The 25,305-nt window shown below is 41.0% G+C and overlaps 1 protein-coding gene across 6 annotated transcripts in view; it reads right to left on the reverse strand.

Annotated features, from left to right (window-relative positions):
- The window catches only part of RANBP3 (RAN binding protein 3), a 34,121-nt gene that overhangs the window by 3,575 nt on the left and 5,241 nt on the right, over nucleotides 1-25,305 (reverse strand). For 2 of the 6 annotated variants that reach the window (XM_058163257.1, XM_058163254.1), the window contains 13 exons: nucleotides 15,101-15,137; nucleotides 14,242-14,341; nucleotides 12,990-13,055; nucleotides 12,761-12,853; nucleotides 11,195-11,301; nucleotides 10,555-10,671; nucleotides 8,742-8,845; nucleotides 8,512-8,590; nucleotides 6,625-6,727; nucleotides 5,049-5,173; nucleotides 2,331-2,451; nucleotides 1,230-1,372; nucleotides 481-661 (listed from right to left, as the gene is read on the reverse strand). In XM_058163257.1, coding sequence (XP_058019240.1) covers nucleotides 481-661; nucleotides 1,230-1,372; nucleotides 2,331-2,451; nucleotides 5,049-5,173; nucleotides 6,625-6,727; nucleotides 8,512-8,590; nucleotides 8,742-8,845; nucleotides 10,555-10,671; nucleotides 11,195-11,301; nucleotides 12,761-12,853; nucleotides 12,990-13,055; nucleotides 14,242-14,341; nucleotides 15,101-15,127 — 1,366 coding nt within the window. In that variant the 5' untranslated portion in view covers nucleotides 15,128-15,137. Of the gene's footprint in view, nucleotides 1-480; nucleotides 662-757; nucleotides 849-1,229; nucleotides 1,373-2,330; nucleotides 2,452-5,048; nucleotides 5,174-6,624; nucleotides 6,728-8,511; nucleotides 8,591-8,741; nucleotides 8,846-10,554; nucleotides 10,672-11,194; nucleotides 11,302-12,760; nucleotides 12,854-12,989; nucleotides 13,056-14,241; nucleotides 14,342-15,100; nucleotides 15,138-22,705; nucleotides 22,870-25,305 lie in introns of those variants that run through there. The other 4 variants (XM_058163255.1, XM_058163252.1, XM_058163251.1 and 1 more) reach the window with 4 other exon arrangements.

Here is a 25,305-nt window from a genome sequence, read left to right on the forward strand (position 1 = left end):
CGAGACATGCTTTGGAAATTTCATCAGGGAAATATCAGAATGATCCCAAGACTGATTAAGGTATACCCATCAATTGTTCTGAACAGAATACAGATAGCCCTCAACTTACAATGGTACCGGGAGGAAAAAAAGTGATTTATGACCGTTTTTCACACATATGATCATTGCAACATCCCCACGGTCACATGATCAAAATTCAGACGCTTGGGAACTGACTCACATTTATGACGGTTGCACGGTCTAAGGGTCGTCTGCTCAGCTTTTGCGACCTTCTGATGCGCAAAGTTAACGGGGAAGCCAGGTTCACTTAACAACCGTGTTTATAACTGGAGAACCCCCAGCAATTCACTTAACAACTAGTGGCAAAAACATGGTAAAATGGGGCTAAACTCATGAAACTGTCTTGCTTAGCAATGGGAATTTTGGGCTCAATCGCAGTGGTAATCCGAGGGCCACCTGTTATCCCCGGAAACTGCTTACCACTTCCAGGTGATCCCGAAGGGGCAAGAACATCATCATCACTGTCTTCCTCGTTGGACTGTGTCACTTCCGGCACTGGTGCTGCAGTTTTGGCTTCTTGCTCTTGCTCTACGTGACTCCGCAAAGCCAGGATCCGATGGTGCAAAGCTGCATACAGCTGTCCTGTGTCTTTAGAACTTGCCTAAAGTTCAGAGAGAATCAGTAACTCTCTCATTAAAAGGGCTGCAAACTGATGTCATCTATCCAAGTACCGTATTTTTTGGAGTATAAGACGCACCTTTTTCCCCCAAAAAAGAGGGTGAAAATCTGGGTGCGTCTTATACTCCGAATGTAGCCCCGCCCAGCTTCTCAAACGGAGGTTTCAGAGGCTGAAAAAAAAAAGCATCAGAAACGGAGCTTCAGAAAAAAAGCCCCAAACAGAGCTTTAGAAAAGCTTTAAGCCCACCCCTGGCATTAGGTATGCTTGTGGCCTTGAGCTAACCGAAAACGAAGGTTGGATTTAAATCTAATCGAAGAATAAATAAAATAGTGGTTGCACACAAGTGTTTAGATTGGAAAAGTACCCATCAGCTGAGAAAAAAGGCAAAAGGAAACAGGGGTGTTAGTGACTGCCCTGCAGAAGAATGTGCCAGACAGCATTCTGGTAAATGGATAACTATGATGGACGGTAACCTCCAGTTGCAACTGTGATGCAAGACTTCCCATGATGTCCTCTCAAATATATCCACGGACTCAATCCGTGGCCTTACCAATATAAGGAATACTTTGACTCCTTGGTCTTCCGTGTCCATGGCGGTGATTCGGATGCTTTTCTCACTGGCTTTATCAATCTGCATCTGAGCCCACAGTTTGGTGTTCAGGATTAATCGCAGGCTGCCTTGTGTTCTCATTACTAATTGAAAGTACCATGGAGATGAAAGAGACACAGTCAAATTTTTTTTTTAAAATGCCTGCATTCAGAAACAGTATCAACAGCACTCATATAAATCCAAATCCACAAACCTTTATAGTACAACCCCCTGAATTGGCAGTTCTTACAGCAGAAAGATGGAATTCCCACAACCCCAAGGAAACAAGGAAATTAGTACTAAACTTGATGGGTTCCTTCTTCTTAGCTTCAATTAAGTAAAGCATCCATCCTAAAGGAGGTTTGCGTGTATTCAAAAGCAGCTGATGCTGTGTCTCCACCAAGGCCAACCCCATGACATCACCAGGTACTTGCATTCTCCCAATCATCGGGGCAGGCAAAGGTCATCACACTTAACATTTTACAGAGGGATGCAGTTGGCTGAACTTTTTCAAATGTTCTCGAGGAGCAATGATGCTTTTAAGTGTGCTATATTTTATTTTAGGACTTGGACCAATGTTTCTCAATCTCAGCAACTGTGACCGGGAGTTGAAGTCCACATGTCTTAAAGTTGCTGAGATCAAGAAACATTGACTTATACTATATAGCTCTCTCAGAATGGCAAGAAATCATCCCAATATCGTTCAACATTCGCGGTCAAGAGGATAAACCAGTTTCACATATTCTTACATAATTTACATTCTGGAAAGCTGATCCACCCCCCCTCCCACATCCTCTTTATTCCTTTTACAAGACTGGTCTCCTAAAAATGCTTGGCTATTAGAATGTGGATAAAACACATTGCCTACCAACAAGCTTTAATCACAAGGGCACCTGAGGCCACAGGCTACTCCTGCAAGTTACAAATGTCTATGTTGGGATGCCCGTCCATAACAACTGGGTGGTATGAAAATGGATCCAGTGCTATATCGGATCCAACTGCAATCTAGGTTCCTGCAGTAGTTGGTTGGTTGGGTAGGTTTCTGGCATCTTTTCCTCTTACCCAGGCGTGACTGCAATGTCCCATCATCTGTAGACGCCATGTCATTCAGCCTCAGAAGCCCTCGGCCTCTTTCCACCCAGGACTGGGAGCTCTTATCAAAGACAAACAACTTGCATTGAATCTGTAACAGAAACATTAGCTGGGGAACTTTAACGAAGGCAGCAAACGAGATCACAAACCGCAAAGCCTCCAACGGATTTGAAAAATGGGTTTTCGTGCTCTCCCCAAATTTAAAAGTATTATTTCTTCCTAATAAGAAAGATGAAAACACTTTCCATGATCCCTCTCATCTACGTATCAGATAAAGTAGCATTTAAAGCAGGCAAAATAAAGGCGAGAAATCAAACAGAAATTGTAAAAAGGATGGTACTTCTACATTCCAAAGCAGTTAACAACAGATATTAGATACAATAAAAAGAGGATTTTTAAAAAAGAAGCAAGTCATAGAACAGCATTCTGAATTACGTAAGCCTTTGGTCTCGTCCAACAGAATTAATTATTGATATTGTTTACATTACTCTGTCAAGCCTCAGTGGACATATCTAAATGTAAACTCTGTATGGTCAGCTTACAGCAGTGTTTTTCAACCTGAGCGACTTTAAGATGTGAAGAATTATGGAAGCTGAAGTCTGCACATCTTCAAATTGCTGAGATTGAGAAACATTATAGCTCTGCTAAGTCGTAATTTGTTTACTTGTGATGTATGGATAAACTACAAACAAGCAACACATATTACAGCTGAGAGTGAGGTGTGAACCTCAGACATAAACAAGAAGAGGAACTCAACTTCACACCCCACTTGGGAGTTCCCCAGAAACAACTGGCTAACCACAGCTACCTCCGGGACTGCATCAACTCCCCGACCTCCGGACCTTTCGCTGAGAGCTGAAGACGCTTTTGTTCCAGCATGCAGGGCTAGCTTAAATGTAGTTTTAATTGGGGTTTTAATTGGGGTTTTTAAACGGGGTTTTTTAATTGTATTCTAACTTTTAGGCCACACATTGAATTAGTTTTTTATACTGTTTTTTAACTTGTGCTATATGTATTTTTGTATTTTATTGGTTGTTAACCACCCTGAGTCTTTCGGGAGAAGGGCGGTATACAAATTTAATAAATAAATAAATAAATAAAACTGCAAACAAAATGCTGAAATAGGGGGCTCTGGGTCTGCACAATGTCATGCCCTCATCGGAGCTGAATCTGCAGGGGAAGAGAAGCTGGAACTGGAGCTGACGGGAGATCGAGCGGGTGGCTTCATTGGCTACAGAGGAAAATGGGGAGAAGCAGGCCCAGTCAGGCCAGGCCCTTTCAGGGTTGGGACGGCTTGTAGGCAGGGAAGAAGGGGGTGCAAGATGACCAAAAGAGGCTAAGCAGTGAACATGAGACGGAGTCAGGCGACGAGCAAGGATCACCCACTCCTGATCCGCGAGCACGGAGAGTGGAGTGAAGGCGAGAACAGCGCAGACTGAGTTGACTATTCGGGGTGGGGAGGGAGAGCGCCCCACCCCTCTTCACAAGGCACACCTGGGGACTGAGATTTAAGGATACGCTATGGGGAAGGGCATTTGTCGGGAACAAACGCTGAATTCATGGAGTGTTGAGTGCCGACGTTTGACCTTTCCTGGGTTCCTTGCATTCTTTCTGGCTTTCTGGATTTAACTGCCTTGCTTCTTTGCTTTCCGGACTCCTCAACTTGCCCTGCTGGATTTCTTGCTTTGCAGCGTTGTGCTGGACAACTTGCAGCCAGAGGCTGCTGGAGGTGTATTTGTGTATATATGATCACTTTGCTCTGGGACTTGCCAGAAACATGGGAGCGTTTGGGGCAATTTGGCGCAATAAAGGGGGGGGGGTTGAACCGTCAGCTGCCTTTGCTTCCTCTGTACACACAGATGTACTGGGATGGATATCCTTAAATAGAGCATCTAAGTGGCCAGCGTTCCAGAGCAGAGCAGGAGCTGTTACATGAACGTGGAGCAGAAGTGCCAACATTAAGGCTGGAAAAAGAAGGAGCCTTTTTCTGTTGGCCCAAGGAGCAAGAGGGCAAGACTTAGCATTGAAAGCATGGGGTTGTGCAGATAGTCCTAGACTTATAACCATTTGTTTAGTGACTGTTTAAAGTTACAGCAGCACTGAAAAAAGTGACCTCACCGTTTTTCGCACAACTGTTGCATCATCCCCATAGTCACACGGTCTACATTTGGACACCTGGCAACTGGCTCATATTTAGGACTGTTGTAGTGTCCCGGGGTCATGTGATCTCCTTTTGCGACCTTCTGACAAGCAAAGTCAATGGGGAAGCCAGATTCACTTCATGAAACCGTGTTACTAACTTAACAATTGCAGTGATTCACTTAACAACCGGGGCAGGAAAGGTTGTAAAAGGGAGCAAAACTCACTTAACAACTGTCTCACTTAGCCCCAGAAATTATGGGCTCAATCATAAGCAGATTTTTAACATGTAGAACCTTTGAAAGAAAGAAAAAAATTAACAATTCTAACTCCCTGAAGTTTTTGCCAGATTTAAGGTTGTGCCTGTTCTGAAGATTGGCTGAGAGAAGATGTTCCAGGATTGTACTTGTAAACCTCCCAAGTGTGTGTGTGTGTGTGCACAAGTTTTCTCCACAGCATACTCCCACCCTCCTGGCAAGCAAGACCAAGTAAAAGAAACATCCTGGGAGTTGCAAGAGCTGAGTGCTGACTTCTGCAGGTCCTACTCACCTGTAGCACATTACTCTCAGCTTCCTCTCCTGTGATTACTTCTACCTTCTCCAGGAGACATTTCCTGGCTGTTGCTTTTGTATAGGCTGCAGCGGACTCAGCGAGCGATTCTGAAATATTATTGGCTGGAAAGAAATGGAAGGAGGTTAATGTGTGGGAAGCCTTAACTTCCAAACCTGTTGGAAACATATAGCAAAATTTTGTTTTAGAGATGAAAATAAACATAGTGTGATCAGTTACGACAAAAACAGTATTATGACTGTGGGAACTTCTTTCATATTGGTGGTTCTGACTTAGTGACCATTCAAAGTTACAACGGATCTCCCCAAAGGTACTTAAGACCCAGTTCTAGAGTTCCAACAGGTGCCTCCCCCACAGTCATGTGATCACATTTTGGGTGCTTGGCAAACAACTCGCATATATAGCCATTTGCAGCATCCTTTGGTCACATGTCTGCAATTTAGACATTTTTGCCAATTTCCCACATTTATTTTTGATTTTGAGCAAAAAATCCCCATTGAATAAAATAGGTTTGCTTAATGACTGAGGCAAAAAAAGGTCATAAAACCAGGTGCGGTCACATGGTGATTCACTTAACTGGCATGGCTTAATTCGGAGCTCAATTACAGCTGTAAGTCGAGAACTACCTGTGTCCATTCAGCTTGGATGCCTAGCTTGGATGAATAGAAGATACAAAAAACTCCACAAAAGTAACTTTTCTCCATGAAATTTAGTTACTAAATTTGTTATACTATAGAAAGAAATGTATATTCTGTTTAAAATGAATTAAATGCAGCAAAAAGAACCATAGAGCGACAATTAACCCACTTAGCCAAGCAACACCCTGCCCCCCAGCAACAGAAATAGCTTCAATAAAACTGGTTTCTGAGCACCAAAACTAATAAATAGCCAGTCAATTGCTGGGATGGTAAATATCCATGACATATTCCAGCCCAGGAATCCAACTTGTGTTACAAAAAACATGGGTCTCTAAACTGTTTTAAATTATAATGTGGATGTTTTAACCTACCCAGACTTCTGGAGGTGGTGGCCATAATACATTTACTAAAATAGTGAAGTAACAACGTTTATCATTTCTAAAAACAAAATGAAGACCTTGTCGGTGCAAGTTACACATGTTCTGAATTGGATATTATTATTTTAAACATTTTTTACAAGTTTCCTACTCCAAAGTGATGGTACTTTGTTTATATCTTTATCACTTAAGTCACAGGGGCTTCTGAAAGTTACGACAATGGAACTTAAGGACCATAAGTGGTTGTGAGACAGAAGTTGCTCTAGCAGGAGAGGGAGAGAGGGGGAGAAGGGGAGGGGGAGAGAGGGGAGGGGACGGGGAGAGAGACAGAGAAAGATACTGACAGAGAGACAGGTTAGGGGGGGGAGAGAGAGCGTGACAGAGACAGAGGGGAGAGGGGGAAAGAGAGAGAGACAGAGAGAGACAGAGGGGGAGAGAGAGAGACAGAGACGCCTCATGGGGGCAAGGATGGGGGGGGGGAGAATTGCCAGAAGCTGACTTTTTAACAATGAAGAGTTGTTGAACAGTTTTTTGTTTTACCTTTTTCTGGTGTGGCTTCCTGTGATGAAGATTCAGAGCCAGAGTCACCAGTGGTGTTTTCCTTGTTACTGTCTGTGCTGACCTCATTTGATTTGGGTGGACTCTACAAAAAAAGAAAAAGAACAGGACCTAAAACCATTACCAACATTTCAGGCTTAAGACAATATCTTAGGTTATTTGTCTGCAACATACAGGCATTCCTTGGTTAAGAATGGTCATTGGGACTGGAAGTTGCATCGCTAAACAAGGCAGTCATAAAGTTCCATCACACGGCTGCATCGCTGATAGCAAATCTTGGCAGTTCCCATTGCCATCGTTAAGTGAGGATCACAGGTTGTTAAGTGAGAACCTTTTTGTAACTTCCTACAACCAAAGTCAGGGGGAAGCCAGTTTGCATACAGGCTGGCAAGTGGCTGCTGCTGGGCGTGGGGAGGGCCTGGGGGTGACTGACACAGTGTGGCAGGACTGGGGATAACTTGTACCAGATTGACTTGTGATCTTTCCTGCTGGCTTTTCCATTGACTTTGCTTGTGGGAAGCCGACAGGGAGGGTTGCAACTGTGAATTGGCTGCCAAGTGCCCAGATCATAGTCACATGATCGTAAGGATGCTGGGACAGCCAGAACCTGGGAGTACCAGCAATACCAATAGCCCTTAGACTTATATACCACCCTCTTTAAGCAGTTTACAGAGTCAGCATATTGCCTCCAACAATCTGGGTCCTCATTTTACCGACCTCGGAAGGATGGAAAGCTGAGTCAACCTTGACTTGGTCAGGATCGAACTATTGGCAGTCGGCAGAATTAGTCTGCAATACTGCATTTATAATACTGCGCTATCACAGTTCACATTCTATCACATTCAACACTGTTATAACTTTCAGCAGTTGCTGGTCATTAATGGGGAACCAGCTGTTAATCTAGATGTGTTTAGCAAACCAACTACTAAATCATCAGTATCTATTTGGGTATAGCTCAGGCTTGGCTGATAGCGGAGCGCACCCAAATCAACTAAGAGTTGATTTTGGTGGGCTCGGAGATGATGTGGAGCTATTTGTGAAGCTGAAACATCTGGTACCTAAACTCCCGACTCAAAGATGAAGCAAGGCTAAATGTGAGAAACAGCTGTTTACTGATTTACAGGATAGTATTTGCTTCAATACTTATCCTACTATTCTCTACCTCAGGGGTCTCCAACCTTGGTCCCTTTAAGACTTGTGGACTTCAACTCCCAGAGTCCCTCAGCCAGCAAAGCTCAGCCAATCAAGGTTGGAGAACCCTGCTCTACCTAATATCGGTGTGAGTGACGAATGACCATCTACAGGCTGCTACTGGCATCTGTGCAGCTATGGGTGAGAGTGCTAATTCCATCCTTGCCGTTAAGATTGCAGCCTGATCCCCAAGAGACAATAGTATCTCATCCTGGGTTCTCTGCAATCAGGCAGCAGAAAGCAGCCACTCCAGAATTCTATCACAAAGTACCGGCAGTTATTATATATATAAAAAAAGATTGGCTCAATTCCCTACTCGGCTGGAAAATCATCTTGGCCCGTCACCCTCATTCTGAATGTAATATATGGGTTTGGAAAACATTATAGGCAGGAGGAGAATTATATACGTTGCTGTAGCTGCACAGCATCATTGCAGGTTTACGAAAATATAAATCAGGAATGAACGAACTGTAGCCTTACAGCAGACATCTTCAAACTTGTCAGCTTTAAGACTTGTGGACATAGCTGGCTGGAGAATTCTGGGAGTTGAAGTCCACAAGTCTTAAAGCTGCCAAGTTTGAAGATCTCTCTGCCTTACAGACTTAGTGCAGCTTCACTGACTAGAGCAAAAATATATCCAAATCCATAAATGCCCCTCCAAAGCAGGACAGCGCTTACCAGGACTCTTTCGCTCATATTCTGCCCAAATACAAATTTGTTGCTGGAAGCATCGGCACTGTGTGTAGAGTTTTCTATGCTGGAAGGAGAGAAATCCTCTTTTCAATTTGGCGGAAAGAAAGCTGACCCTGCCATTTTTTTTTACCCCCGCCGTCCCTCTGCCACCTTGCTTAAAGGATGGAGCAGTGAAAAGCAGTAAAAGCGAGGAAGTGGCTGACATTCTCCCCCACCTGGAGCTGATATATTGCAGGAAGTAGTTTGTAGCAGAAGGCATCTCAGAGCTTGGGAGCCAGGTGTTTTGCACATCAGCTGATTCATCCCCTTCATCTCCTAGCTGGGATAAGATGGGTGGCACTGAGATTGGGTAAGGTCCAGAGAACAACACAAAGCACAAGTGTATATAAAATACAGGAAATTGCTTTGGATTAGTCAGCTCATTGGTCCATTTTAGAGTAGTATTGGATCCTCTGATTGGAAGCTGCTCTGAAGGGGTTCCAGCTACTCTAAAAGGCTCCCAACAGCCTTGAACAGGAGTTTCCAGAGCTCAAGAGATGGAACTTCTGCATAGGCTCCACCACTCTGCAAACAACTCTCTTCAGGTATGCAGCGAGAAAAGAGAGAAAGAGAGAAGTTTACGTAATCCCCACCCCACCTTTCATTCGGCTGTCTCTCTCACACAGACTCTGATTTATGAAATAGCTGGAATGAAGGAAGGTTGTTTTTAGAATATAGCTCCTGAACAGAAAAAGAAGAACACTTCAATTAAACTAGAGGCTCAAAATCAAGGGTAGATACGGAACCTGAAGTTCTGTAGGGAGAAAGCAAGTCATGCATGTATATTTATTTTTTATTTATTTATTTGAATTTATATCCCGCCCTTCTCCGAAGACTCAGGGCGGCTTACATTGTTCTTACATCATTCTTAGAACTAAATTGCATTTAGTTCTAAGAATGATGCTTATGATTCATTTCTATCCCTCAGGGATGCAGAAATACTTCAAGAGTGGCCCCCAATATCAGAGATTCCCAAAGATCATTAAGTTCCACCTCTCCTTAATGAGGTAGGGTCACAAAGTAGTCTAAGCCTAAGCTAAGTAAAAGTTGCTTCATGTTGGCATCTAATAAAAGCACTTGAGTGTCTAATTACAAATAAGGACCTATGGAAAGCATTCCCCGATTTCTGATTGGCAAACATTTACAGAATGAGGGTAGTTCATTGACTGCAAATTTACAGAATGAGAATACAGGTAATCCTCGATTTACGACCCCAATTGAACTCCAAATTTTTATTGCTAAGTGAAACATTTGTTAAGTGAATTTTCCTCCGTTTTACAACCTTTCTTGCCACTGTTGTTAAGCGAATCATTGCAGCTGTTAAGTGAACCTTTGACTTTGCTTGTCAGAACGTTGCAAGAGGGGATCACATGACCCCGGGACACTGCGACGGTCACAAACGTAAGTCAGTGCTCAAGCGTCTGAATTTTGATCATGGGGATGCTGCAAAGGTTGCAAGTGTGAAAAACGCTCATAAGTGACTTTTTTCCAGTGCCGTGGTAACTTTGAATGGTCACTAAGTGAACTGCTGTAAGTCGAGGACTCCCTATAGATTGTGCACAATTTTTCAAATTGTCAATGCCCTCTCCAGGAATGTCTGCGCATGATTAACCTGAAGAGGGCAATCGAAAGAAATCAAACAGAACTGTGCATCCCTTATCTAATGCATTGTTTGGCTGAGAGTGGCAACAGCTCTCTGGAGTCTGAACCAGAGAAAGATTCCTTTCCCACCGTGATTCACCCGAGAATATATAACTAAGGCAGGGGTCTGCAAACTTGGCTCTTTTAAGACTTGTGGACTTCAACTCCCAGAGTTCCTCAGCCAACTCTGGGAGTTGAAGTCCACAAGTCTTAAAAGAGCCAAGTTTGCAGACCCCTGAACTAAGGCATCAGGAGAGGAACGTTCTGCCTACAACATGGGCATTGCTACTGAGCTATTGCCCCCTTAACATATACCCACCAGTACCTGGACCCAAACTGGAAAAATACCTTCACTCTGTCTCTTAAGTTTTGCCCAAACACAAAGGATTGCTGTGTGTTCTGCTCTTTTTCACATTTTTCAGTGTGTGAAGCATTGTTGGGTTTATTTTTCTGACATGGGTTCTCCTAAACAAGAGAGAAAGTGGGAAGGGAGGGAGAATATAACCACAAGAAAAGGAAACCAGCGAAGAAAACTAGAAATGTAATTCCCCCCACCCCCTCCCCTTCAATCCATTAAAACAATTTGGGCTATGCTGGGTGTACGTGACTGGTCCAGGGTCACACTAAGAGTCTCATGGCTCAGCATGGACTCAAAGCCAGACTTCACAGGTCAAACATTCAAGCCACTGTGCCTCACTGGTTTATCTGGAATCCACTGTGCCAGGAGAGCAAAGGAATCTGGGGTATGGGATAATCAGTGGAGAGAAAATGCCATTTTCATATTTCATAGGGGAAGGAAGAAACATAAATGTCCACGAAGCCTTTGGGAGTCCAGTTTGCCTTGGAAAAGACTTTACCAGATGTCCCCAAACAACACAAACCCCTGTGCTGAAGTAAAAAGAGCAAGAGATGCTCCCTCCCCCCACCCACCTCCACCAACCTCCTTCCCAGATTTCATCTATTTCCCAAATGCCATCAACAGACTCACCATTTCGTCTGAATCGGGACTTTTCGGTACGGTATTAGCTGTGGGTTCAAATGTAGCAGCCAGAGGATCTGGAGGGATACTTACACCATTGGTTCCACTGCTTGGAACTGTGACAAGAAACAACAACATGCAAGAGGTAAAAGCTTGCAGCATCTTTATTTTTTGACCCTGCCGTAAATCTCACATTAGGAAGCCAGGGTAGCTTGGACCAGTTGGTACGTAACAGTGTTAAATGTAGTAAGTGAGCATGGAGCCCATTAAATGACTCTTGTGATCGGCTGTCGCTGGGGCGGGAGTTGGGGGGTCAGGGGTAATTTTATTACATTAATTTATTTGATTTTTTATGAGTTTTACTGTTTTTTAAATGTGGTTTTTTATATTCTGTAAGCCGCCCTGAGTCAACATGGGCAAATAGGCGGCAATATAAATCAAATAAATAAATAAGTAAATAAACAAACAAATAAATAGTTCCAGCTTGTGTTATATGCTTCAACATGTACCCTTTAAGAAGATCAATGCTTCTCTTTTTCAAAAACAGAAATATAAAATGACACATTCAATATTTCCTCAGCACCAGATAACGTGGTTCTAGCAGCCTTGCACATACTTCCATAACCCAGACTTTGTTTGTATATCTTTATCAATCATCTGTCACTTGACACACACCCCAAATGCTCACAGGCACACACATACAACTTTAGATAAACAGGCAACATTTTGTTTGGGGGCAATTTACACTTGGATACTTAGAAATTGAGATTTAGTGCAGTTTTGTGAGTCACTTTGCAGGCTGTTTCATGGACTGAAAAGTGAGCTGTTCTATACAGAGTCAAATTATTTCATCTTATAAAATTATTATTTATTATAAACTATACTAAATCTTCCACATATCCTGTGCATATTCTGTGCATTGACAGAAGGCTTATTAAAGAGTCAGTTTGGTTTGGGGTTAAGGCATCAGGCGAGGCACCAGGAGTCTGTGAGTTCTAGTCCCCACTTAGGCATGAAAGCAGACTGGGTGACTTTGGGTCTGTCACTTTTTCAGCCCAACCCACCTCATAGGGTTGTTGTTGTGGGGAAAATAGGAGGAAGCAATATGTTCATAGTCTTCACTTATTTATAAAAAATAATAGATGGGATAAAAAATGAAATAAATAAAATATTTATAAAACAAATAAAACCCCTCTAGATCCTAATAAATTATTTTAAATAAATATCTGTATAATCTGTATATATAATATCTATAATATTCTGTATAATCCCTTATTCTTCCACATTGTTCATATATATCTGCCTGGGTGTCAAAGGTAGTATAGTATATACTATGCTGCACACTTCACCTTCCCTATATGAATCATAATTTGTGCAAATTCATTTTTACCCTCTAAAATACTATTATCCAGTTGCTGGGATATCCTATTCATTTTGGTAAATCCACCAAAACAGTGGATAGAATTTGAAAATATCGTAGACTCCTATAAACACTTAAGGCATTTACTCCTTCAAAAGGCCTTGTCAACTTGAAATTTATCACGCTGAATGCAGTGATTATAAAGACTAACTTGCCTGTTTGTGAAAAAGCTTTTGGCTGGGGAGCTTGCAATACTGCTGGGCGCAAGACACTTCGCTGTTGTTCCTTCGGTTTTTGACTTGGGACTCCTGAAAATGAAAGCAAGCTTTTATTTCTTTGACCCTTAGCACTGTTTGCATTGGTAACGAGAAAAATTCAGCAAAAAAATCCTCTACTATCTTATATCTTGGTTTCCCCCCCATTTCACGCAAAGCTGTCACTTACCTGCACTTGGTGCCTGGCCGTGGATTAGAGTGGGTGGCTTCAATCTGAATCCAGAGCTTTTTTCCTCTGTAGTGCACAATAATAAAAAAATAAGGTAAATTACACATGCAAGAGGCAATGGCCAAGACTCATAATATCTTGCCCAATGTTTCAAAAGGAAAAAGACATCAAAAGATAAGAAACCAAAAAGATAATGATAATATAAAGAGAACTACTTTGTTGTAGCGGTTAAGGTGCTGGCTTAGAAACCAGGGGGCTGTGAGTTCTAGTTCTGCCTAAGACAGGGGTGTCCAAACTTGGCAACTTTAAGACTTGTGGACTTCAACTCCCAGAAGACAACCAGCTTTGCTGGCTGAGGAATTCTGGGAGTTGAAGTCCACAAATCTTAAAGTTGCCAAATTTGGACACCCCTGGCCTAAGGCATGAAAACCGGCTCAGTGAATTTGGGCCAGTCACTCTCTCTCTCAATCCAACCCAAAGGGTTGTTGTTGCTGTTGTTAAGAAAAAGAGGAGAATGTAGGAGTATTACGCAAATTCTTCGCCTTGAATTTCTTATAAAAGGAGTCCTGGTGGCGCACTGGTTAGAATGCAGTATTGGAGTTCGATCCTGATGAGGGTCAAGGTTGACTCAGCCTTCCATCCTTCCAAAGTTGCTAAAATGAGGTCTCAGATTGTTTATGCTGACATTATAAACCACCCAGAGAGTGCTATAAAGCAGGGGTCTCCAACCTTGGCAACATTAAGCCTGGCGGACTTCAACTTCCAGAATCCCCCAGCCAGCTTTGCTGGCTGGGGAATTCTGGGAATTGAAGTCCGCCAGGCTTAAAGTTGCCAAGGTTGGAGACCCCTGTTATAAAGCACTATAGGGTGGTATATAAGTGCTATTGTTATTGCTGAAAATAATAGAGGTGGGATAAAACTCTAATAAAGAAATGAAATAAATAAAAACATGCAGAGTTAAAACTAACCAGCCAATATTATTAGATTAATACCAAGCATCCTGATGATTTTATACAGGACTTTTCTGAGTAATGTGTCTAAGTAAAGACTTTCTGTAAAAGGCCACTGATTCAATCCATTCTTCTCATTCAGAAATAGAAACATACGACATACCTAATGGTTGTGTCCCTATTACCTCTAATCTTCCTCAAGGCACTGTTTAAACATGCATTCCTGTCTCAGGCAAAGCTGGACAACAGGAACGGGGGGGGGGGGGAGAGAGAAGTAGGTCTGGGAATTATTTTTTCTTTACCTGTCTGTGAAGAAGGGAACTGTGTTAACGAAGACGTTCTTTCCCGCTTTACAGGAGGACAGTAACCCCCATCTTCTCGGTCAGATTCTGTAGGGAAAGTCAGTAAACAGAAGAAGTAGAAATATAGCCCTGGTAGGTAATTCTAATTGGATTCTCAACCCCTCAAATGGAACTCAGCTAAATAGGCCTGCAATAGCTAATTCTCATTGACTGATCATGTTTTCAAAGACAAGGCCATTTCACAGCTATTTATTCACAGAGGAACCCTGTCTTTAACTTACTTCAAAGGTCAGCATTGCTACACCCCTTGTTTACATCAGTGTACAATTAACTTATGGCAATTGCTACTAATTGTTTTTACTGAAGTCAACTATCCATGAAAATTAAATGGAATTTTCCTATTCAGAGATGTTCTTTCTCTAAGTTAGGTTTCTCCAGACTTGGGAACTTAAAGACCTATTCCCAGAATTCCCAGCAGCACGGCTGGCTGAAGAATTCTGGGAGTTGAAGTCCACAAATCTTGAAGATGCCAACTTTGGAGACCCCTGCTCCAAATACTACATGACTAGTCCAATATAAGAAAACACTATTGGTGTGAAAACTATTTCTTGTTAAGCTAACCAATGCTAGAAAAATACTGCTGGCTTTTGCTCACAGTTCAGCGGTGCTTATGGGGTCTGTTTTGACATGGGGGTCAAAACTCTTAAAACATAGAGACCGGCTACTGCAATTCCTCTGCAAAATAAATGCATTTACACCCATAAACAGGGAGGGGAGGGGAGGGGAGGGGAGAGAATGTATTAATTTGTATTCAGGGATTTTTCTGGATTCTTTAGGCAAGTGGAATGAGCTTCCTCACCTTCCCCATCTTCTGGACTTGACTCATCTGCTGATCTCTGCAACAAATACATTTATATTAAAAAAAAATCAGACTGTATCACAAAACATAATGGCACCTAACTTTTTTTTGCATATGTTACATCACAGGTGTCAAACTCGCGGCGTCATGTTGCTGTCCCCTTTGTGGAGCTGGAGTGGGGCGTGGCCTGCGTATGACGCATCTGGCCCAAGGGCCCCCAGTTTGACACCCCTGTGTTACATCTTAATGTGGTGCATTGCTAAGTAATGCTAAGTGCCTGCTTCAAAAATAATTCAGAAAAAAAACTTTGGATGCCAAGCCTTAAGAATCACATTAGCTTTATTACTGAGTCAAATTCTTAGAGCAGCTACAACTTTTGCCCAAGTTTGTTGGGAAGCTTGAAAAACACCTAAATAGCAATAAGGTGCTAGACTCATGCTTAATGGACTCTTAAAGCACTTTTTCTGAATAATCTATGAACTGTACCAGCCCTAATAAATGTAGATTAGATGCAAAATAATATTTGCTTTCAGTTTAAAGGGTTTATAACAATAAATCAAAAATTGGAAGAAAAAAATGGTGCTTGGGCAACACTCTGTTCTTAACTGATGACAGCAAAATGGTAACGAGAAAGAACCCAGGAGGAAAAGCCAACAAAGCCCAATTTTGTGACTATGTGGAGAAAACTAGGTAAACAATTAAAGCTGAATTAATTAACCCATAAGGTATCTCCAATAACTGAGCAACATAAACTTCGTTTATATTTTAAAGCAGGGGTCTCCAACCTTGGCAACTTTAAGACTTGTGGACTTCAACTCCCAGAATTCCTCAGCCACAAGTCTTAAAGTTGCCAAGGTTGGAGACCCGTTTTAAAGCTCTTGGACTAGAGACAAATGGTAAATGGTATACATCATCTTAGAAGGCAGGCTCCCTCCTGTGGAAAGAATAGAGGACTTCTTTCTTTTTTAAAAAAATAATAATTTTATTGAAGTTTGCAGATACAAAGATAAAAGATCAATACAAACTAAAATAGTAAAAAAAAAGAATGAAAAAAGAGGGACAGAGTATAGAAAACAAAATACAAAGCAAAACAGAAAAAGAAAAATAAGAATATAGTAACGAAAAAAAAAGTATTTAAAAATGTCTTCCCCCTTCCTCACCCAGTACAAAATAGCTTTTTCCCATATTTCATCTCTTATGTATAAACAAATTCTTACAGTCTCTAATTCAGTCTTAATCAGAAAAAGACTATTAAGAGTTATCAGATTATGTATTTTAAATGTAAGCAAATAAACCAACTTTATATTTCTTTTGTTTTAGCACAACTGTTTATCATTAGCTCCAAAAATACGGCAAAACCCCTCTCTTTTTTTCAAATCTTTAAAGCCACATTGTTTGGTGCTGGTCAATAAAAATTTATTAAGGATCACCAGAAACAAAAACATGCATATTTTAACCTTGATCAAATAAACCAACTTTATATCCCTTCCTTTTGATTCTGAATCCTTTGAAAAATGCCCCAGAACTTGATTTCTTTTCATTTTCTCTTTGTCTCTTCTTAGAATATATTTTGAAACTTTAACAAGTTCTTTTGTAAATCTAATATAAAAAAATTCTTGTGGTTGGTTATATGTATATCCCTTTTAATTATTAAGACATCAGCCAATGTCATCTATATAACCAGTGTGCCATTTTTTCCAAATCATTCTTATAAATTTGTCATTTTTATATCTACATTCAAATCAGCATCAGTTTTGTCCAATAATACTTGTTCTCTTTCTACAGCCTATTTTAAACCCAGTTTATCCATGGCAGAAAACAATTTTAAGATTAAGTTTTGAGTCTGTTGTTCTTAAATATCCTCTAAATCAGAGGTCTCCGACCTTGGCAAAGCTGGCTGGGGATTTCTGGGAGTTGAAGTCTGCCAGGCTTAAAGTTGCCAAGGTCGGAGACCTCTGCTCTAAATTATTAGAATATTGTGCTCCATTCTGTCATAGTGAATCAAATTTAGGTGTTCTTCTCCTCTAATTAAGAATATAAGGTTTTCCTGGTGTCTACAGTTTTTATAAGGATGTGTGTCAAAAGGTAATTTACATTTTTATATAGTGTATACAAGTTCTGCTGCAGGTTTCACCTTCAAAATGGAATATTTCTTTTGTGAGACACTTTAAACATTGCAAAATATTTCTGCATCAATGTTTCTCTCTATCAAGAACAATGTTTCCTTTCTGTCATGCAGATTTGATCAATTAAGAGAATTTTCATGTGATCAATTCTTCAAACAAGCTGTTTGTCTATTTTAGTAAGAAAAAACATGTGAGGAAGATAAATTGTCCCAATGAAAGGAGCTGAAAATAAACATGAATAAGAGAGTTCACAAACAAAATTCAGTGGAATATAATTAAAGAGAAAGTACAAATCTATTAGCCAAGAGAAAATGTTCTACAAAATCCATTAAAAACACTAAAATTACACCACATTGCTTAAAAGTTGTTTTACTAACCTTACATAAAAATAGACATCTACTCGGATTATAAAAATAATGTATATTCTTCCTACATATCCTTGTTAGTGAGGTATACACATAACACCAAGTCATATTTAGTGTTACTATGATATAAATGTAATTAATGGATTAACATTAAATGCAAATTAGTTTTCTAAAGTATTTCAACAAACCACTATTACTACTCTAATAAGTTTTGTGTGAGTCCAATTATTAACTGTTTCTACAAACAATGATAAACTAGGACTCATTGTTACAGATGAAATCTGCAGAACAAAGTATTTTTTCTTCCTTCTATGTAGATTGAGAAATAAACCACAATCCCATTTTCTTTCAGCATTTCCTGTTTTACAAACAATCCTCAATTTCCGACAACTGAGTCCGAAATTTCTATTGCTAAGTGAGTTTTTCCTCATTTTGCGACCTTTCTTGCCACAGTTGTTGAATCGCTGCAGTTATAAAGCTAACAACAGGGTTGTTTAATGAATCTGGCCTCCGCATTGACTATTTGTCAGAAGGTTGCAAAAGGAAGATCAAATGACCCCAGCACATTGCAACCTGAAGATGCTGCAATGGTCAAGTGTGAAAAATGGTCATAAGTCACTTTTTTCAGTGCTGTTGTAACTTTGAGTGGTCACTAAACAAACTGCTGTAAGTTGAGGACTACCTGTATTTCTACCGTATGTACAGTCCGAGAACTGTGGTTGAAAGCAAACTCCAGCTTTTTAAAACCAATTAACTATATGCTACATCTGAATTGACTTCATTAGATAATAATATAAATATTTTGTAGCTTCGTCTTAATCACAAATCACATTTTCCTTCTCGCGGTTGCATGGAAAAAGAAAGAGAAGGGGGAGCATGTTCCAGCACTAGAGTTTCATTGGGCCGGAATAGCTCAGGCTGTAAGGAGCCTGTTATTAGAACACAGTAGCCTGCAATTACTGCAGGTTTAAGCCCAGCCCAAGGTTGACTCAGCCTTCCATCTTTTATAAGGTAGGTAAAATGAGGACCCAGATTGTTGGGGTGGGGGGGCAATAAGTTGACTTTGTTAATATACAAATAGAATGAGACTATTGCCTTATACACTGTAAGCCGCCCTGAGTCTTCGGAGAAGGGCGGGATATAAATGTAAAAAAAAAAAAAAATTGAGTCCATTTGTGTACATAAGGCTGAACTATGGATTAACCTATGAATTTTAACACAAAATTCTTCACTGGATGTTATTGTTGTGGTCTGTCAGCATCCTATGGTGCTGGCAACGGAGTCGGACAGCGATGCGGCTGAGGTGAGGCCAGGGCCATTGGGAAGTGAGGTGCAGACTCCAGAGCCTCCAGAGACTGATAATAGTGAGGCAGAGGAACTGGAGGAGCCTGTTCCTAATGCTCGCATGAGAAGAGCAAGAGCAGCTCAAGCAGAGAGGACAGCTCGGGAGTAGGGCCAAGAGATTTATTTATTTATTTGTTTATTTATTTATTATTTACATTTTTATACCGCCCTTCTCCGAGGGCTCAGGGCGGTGTGATGATTGGCCCCTCCCATAAAGCTTAATAACAGACCAGCACCGGTGTTTCAGCTTGCCGGAAAACAACATTGTAGCTGTGTCCTCTGCTCTGTGTTTTGGTAACTTCTGGACATTTATCAGGAAAGGCCTTTGGCAGTTTGCCTAATTTGGACTCAGGTTTGTGATAACTGAAGAATTTGTGTTTGAGAGGCCTTTGTTTTACTTTGAGTTGAACGATGCTGGGAATGAGGTAATTCCCAGCTGTTCGAATAAAGTTTATTTTATCACGGACTGAGTTTGGGTCTGGGTCACAACAGTTATGTACAGAAAAGTCTAATTCAAATTGTTTGAAATAATTAAGCCACAAGCCTGGGTGCACAAGAAATGTTCATGTTCACAATGGAGACAAGGATGAGACAGCAATTCAGTGGCCTTTCCTTACATCCGTTTTGCCAAATCAGTACACATCCACACAAACTTCTGGGCCAAAAGAAGCCTCCATTAGAACTTGGAAAGAACCAGCTTCAGTTCTAATAGCACCTCCTGCCTGTGGTGAGAATTTATTCCCTTGAGGCAATCACGCATGGAAGACATACCCCACCCCCTCAAATACTGAGACCAGTTTTGAGCAAACATTTTAGGAAGAGTAACTATTTCAGAGAATGAAGATTACCAATGGATTAGAAATTCTCCTATGAAGAGAGAGTGAAGGAATTGGTATGTTTTTTTTTTCTCTCTAGAAAAGATTGATGGAGCTATGAACATACTCTTTAGATCAAGGGTTCCCAACCCCCAGTCCGTGGCCTGATAGGAATCGGGCCGCACAAGTGACAGGTGAGTGAGCAAAGCTTCATCTACACATGCACAGGATGTACCGTAGGTTGCGCGCAAAACCATCCCGCCTCCAGTCTTTCACTGAAAAATTGTCTTCCATGAAACTGGTCCCTGGTGCCAGAAAGGCTGGGGACCACTGCTTTAGATCAGGGGTCTCCAACCTTGGTCACTTTAAGACTTGTGGACTTCAACTCCCAGAATTCGTCAGCCAGCAAAGCTGGCTGAGGAACTCTGGGAGTTGAAGTCCACAAGTCTTAAAGTGGCCAAGGTTGGAGACCCCTGCTTTAGATATCTCAAAAAATGGCCAAGATAATGTGAACGTTCAAGATCTATCTGCTATCCCTCCAAAGTGTAGGATATGGACCAAGGATTGCAAGTTATAGGAAAAAAATTTCCACGGTGGGCTTCCTCCATTGGTTGTGTTCAAGCAGCGGAGGCCAGAGTGTCTTCTGGTGTGGGATGGTTTGACTCACTGAACTGAGAAGGGGGGTTGTACTACATGACTCTGTAACAGAGAGAAGCGTCTTTTCTACTTCTAGACCTTACATGATGGGCAATCAGCATAGACTGGCACCACAGCAGCTGGCTTGGGTAATATTTACAAATACAGTATAGTATTATTTCAGTCAAGGAAACTGCCCCTGCCTATCCTCCCTCTCTCCCTTGAATCAGAAGCGAGCCAACAAATACACCATATACTCTTTTTTTGCACTTCTAATTCCGTTACAGGCCTTTGGAGGATGATTGATGCCCCCCCCTTTAAATTCTATTCCCTGTATGTGTGTTTATTGTTCTTTGTTTTTAAATATTTTAACAGTTGTAAGTTGCCCAGAGTCATTAGGAGTCAGGCAGCATATAAAACAGAACTATTATTATTACTGTTTTAAACAAAACATGACCATATAATATAGCCGGCTCTTTCAAAGCCTCCCCACCTCTCCATTTCCCCCATTTTATTTCTATGTCCGCTTTTTCATACGACTGATTGATTTTCATTTCCTCCAAACTCATGATTTCTCCTGAAGCTTCCAGGCATAATTCTTTCTTAACTCACAGCACACCCAACCATTGCAACCTCTATGTGCAGTGCAAAGACCCATTTAGTAATATCCAGGTTTTTTTTTAATTAAGGCAGTATATGATAATTTTGAAAAGCTGAATAAATATAAATAAAATAAAATGAAGAAGAACATAATCTCTGACATACTGGGGATATTCTACCTCCCCACCACAGTTTTAGCAGCAGCTGCCCTGAAACTTTAGTGAGAAGAAGAGACTTGAGTCAATTTGAAATTTGATGCTGAGATAACCAAATATATTTGAAGTGCTACACAGATCCTCCATAGCATCACATTTATCATTAATATCATATGCGTTGTATAGTGAATGAATACTCCATGCATCCTACTTTTGGGCACTTGAAATATAAACCTTCTACAAGGCAGTTTTTATCCATGTAGACTCATCCACCGCTATCTCATACGGCTTACTTATTATTATAATGGTTCAAATTCAATTTTTCCTCAAAGTCTACAATAATGTAAATCGGACCCCTATTTAGTCATATATCACATCCTCACCCCTACCGCACACAGAGAGAAAGGAAGCCTCGCCTTCTGAGAAGCCATAGAGAACGAGAGAAAGCTGCAGCTTTCACTTAGAAAGCTCAAAACTTTCTTCCCAAGGAACACGCTGGGCGACACATTTTCGGTTCTCTCTGCCTCTTCCATCCACTGACGGAGCCTTTTTGCTTGCTCAGAGGCTCTTCTTTTTCCTGCTTTGATTAGAGCCCAATCCTTTTGAATAAAGAAATGCAGCGCACGGTTACTCAGATGTCAATCCCACTGCATTCAGCCAGACTTACTTCCAGAAAAGTGCAGTTGGGATAATGAAGAAGACAGGAAAAAGAAGAGTTCAAACTCCTTATCTTATGAAGGGTTATCTGGCTTCATATACACATTTGGGTGAATATTAAGAGGAATAAGAAATGACATTGCTATAGACCAGGGATCTCCAACCTTGGCAACTTTAAGACTTGTGGACTTCAACTCCCAGAATTCCTCAGCCAGCTTTGGGAGTTGAAGTCCACAAGTCTTAAAGTTGCCAAGGTTAAAGACCCCTGCTATAGACTATATGCCTGTAGTCTGAGATGCTCATCATATGCCCTTTTCTAATCATTATATGCCTCCTCATCAGAAGAGTAACTACTTAGGGATTTTAAAAGCTCTCCATAAAAGGCTCACCTGTTCCATTTCTGAAGGTGGGAGGCCAATTTCTCTTCCTCTCTACTGCTGCCTCCTGTTATTTCCTATGGGCTAAGAAATTCAGAAACTATCTTTTGTAAAATATTCCCCGGATAAAGACTGTAGCTCAGTAAATACTGTATACATGCAAAAGATCACAGGCTCAAACTCTGACGTCTCTAAGCAGGATTGGGAAAATCTCTCCAAAAACCTGAGGTACGACTGCCAATCAGTGCATAGACTGATACTGAACTAAATGAGACTATTTGGCTTACACAGCTTCTTTGTCTAAAAGAAGATCTGTTGTGTCAGCTACCCAAAAAATAAAATAAAAAAATACTTCCCATTATTTTAGAAAGAGGAAATCAAGCAGGTGGGAAGCAATTACGAGTGCAAGTCTCACAGCTGACAAGTTAAACTACAGTTTCAGAGAGGAGGAAAGGAACACTAAAAAAAGAAAATTAAAAAACAAAACAAAACAGAGTTTCACCAGAAGTCCTTGGTAGGTTCTGACTTACCCTGCCAATACAGGAAGCAGCTCGGATACAAGCAACTGAGGGGGCAGGAGCCTCAAAGTTGCACCCCTGGTTGATTTGGGGTGACCCATAGCCCGGTGAGGAGATTCTGCTTCTCCCTGAGGGTCCTCGCCTGAATCCGACAGCCCTTTTTGCTCTGCAAGGGACTGGGAGCAAAGAAGAACAACAGCCCTTCAGTGCCAGGCAGCAAAAGGACAGAGGAGGATCCACTAAGGGCTTTTCTTCCTAGACTGGGTCCATGTCATTATCATAAACTGTTGGGTGTTACAGCAGCAGCTGCTGGATTCAAGCACATATATCCCAATGGCAAGCAGCCTCTGTGCAATCGTTCCATCTCTTTCACCGCCCCCACCATAAATCTTTGGCTTTATATAAATCACAAGCAACACTGATCACATTTGTCAGATTTTAAGAAGACTCTCTCTGTTATTCACTCACAGATGAACAAGCTCCATAGGCTCCAGCCAGATTGGCAAAGACTTCCAGATGCCACTAGCTAGGTTCCTTGACAATCTCCTACAAAACTGCCTGATTTCCTGGAGATAGATCTACCACAGTGCTTCTCAACCTTTATAGTGCTACGACCCCTTTAATACAATTCCCCACGATGTGGCGACCCCAACCGTAAAATTATTTTTTTTTAGCCAGCGATCTCAGCGCACCTCAACAGCTGCAGAAGGGGGGGGAAAAACGGCAAACTGTTTTTTTGAATTTATTGCGCCTGAAGCCGTATTGGCTAGCGATCTGAACTGCTTGCGATTGCCTTGAGGACGGAGGCATTAAAGTGGAGACTCCTCCCCCAATTAAGTTTATCGCGCCTGAAGCTAGCCAGATTAGGCTAGCGATTGGGAGTGATTGCAGCTGGCTTGAGAGGGAGATTTCTCTCTTTTTTAATTCATCACGCCTGAAGCCGAATTCGCGATTCTTTGACTCGCAAGTATACTTCCCATATTTCCGATGGTCTTAGGTGACCCCTGGCAAATCGTTATTCGACCCTCAACAGGGTTGCGACCCACAGGTTGAGAACCGCTGATCTACCAAGTTCTCAAGATCCCTCAAAACAGCATTTTAAAGTTAGGGACTAGGTTTTTCAAAAATGAAAACTAGCACCCAATCAAATAAATGACCAAAAAAGAAGTCTAGTCATGTCTCTTTGAAAGGTGGTGATAATTCCTGCAGAGATAAGGAAGGAAGGAAGGAAGGAAGGAAGGAAGGAAGGAAGGAAGGAAGGAAGGAAGGAAGGAAGGAAGGGACATTTCCAAACTATGAATGGTAAATACTAGGTTAATTCTGCGACTTTTTCCTCAATTGTCACATATATCAACTAAAGGAACTATGAAAATAAATTCACACAATTTACCAGCCCACTCAAGGCATACCAAGGCCGAGACATATACGATGTCCCGGAAGTTAGGCAAAAGTCAAAGCAACATCCCCCTTATTTGGAAAACAGACAGCAGCTCAAGAGATATAATCATGGAACAAGTAATGACAAAGCAATACAAAGATATTTGCAAATTATTATTAGATTCCCTTTCTTTTCTAATCCAGCCTGGGCAAAATGATGGATGGGCTATTAAACAAAGCAAACCATGAAAAAAGGACAGGCTGCATTACACTTTTCTGTACTTATATATTTTATGTAACTGAAGAACCAACCAGCAGGAAAACCTCTGTAGGAGGAGAGACAGTGCATGCAATCTTCTCAATGTTGACCCCATACATATCATTATTAACCCAACCAGATTCTATATGCCCCTAATTACAAGAAATCAGCAGTGCACTGTTTGACAAAATACAAAATAAAATTTCTTTATTTTGTCCAGTATGCTGTGTTATAGCACCTTCCCAAACATCAAGATAAAAAGAAATTTCTGATTTCTCTCAGGGCTAATGCAGGCAATCAATTTTTTCTTCTACTCAAATGGTACTTAAACCTGCATTTCATTTCCCAAAGAGAAGAAGGATCAGAGAAAGTTTCACACAATAGTTCAATTGAATGACTGTTCAATATTGTAAAAGTACTTGAAGTTACTTAAATCTATGAAATTTTCAAATTCCAAAACTGAAGTATTGAGCTGTCTTTAGCTATGCTTAGAAATTAAGCTATGCTGATTACTGTACAAACTTGCAGATAAGCCCATCTGCAGAGAAGCCGACCCCCACGTTTTTAACAAAATATCAGGAAAAATGTGCCATCTGCAGAATAGGTCAACCCTTGAAATTTTTGTACATTTTTTTCAATATATTCTAAAGGACTTTGTTTTAATACTTCAAATCAATAAATGTTGTTTTCCAGAACAGATTCCGTTTTAAATTTTCACAATTGGCTTATCTGAGGGTGATATGATTTTCATAGTATTTTGGTTGAAAATTTGAGACTTGGCTTATCCATGAGTATATATGGGTACTTTTAAAAACTATTACCATATATACACATAGATAAGCTCATCTATGGATAAAGCCAAGCCCAATTTTTTTTTGGGGGGGAGTGTATTTTGTAATCTAAAATTATTGGCTTATCCAAGAGTATATATGGTACATACAGAACTAATTGCTATGAAGTCTAGAAAATGAAGATG

The sequence above is a fragment of the Ahaetulla prasina genome, chromosome 1, assembly GCF_028640845.1.
Source record: "Ahaetulla prasina isolate Xishuangbanna chromosome 1, ASM2864084v1, whole genome shotgun sequence".
Lineage (NCBI taxonomy): Eukaryota > Metazoa > Chordata > Lepidosauria > Squamata > Colubridae > Ahaetulla > Ahaetulla prasina.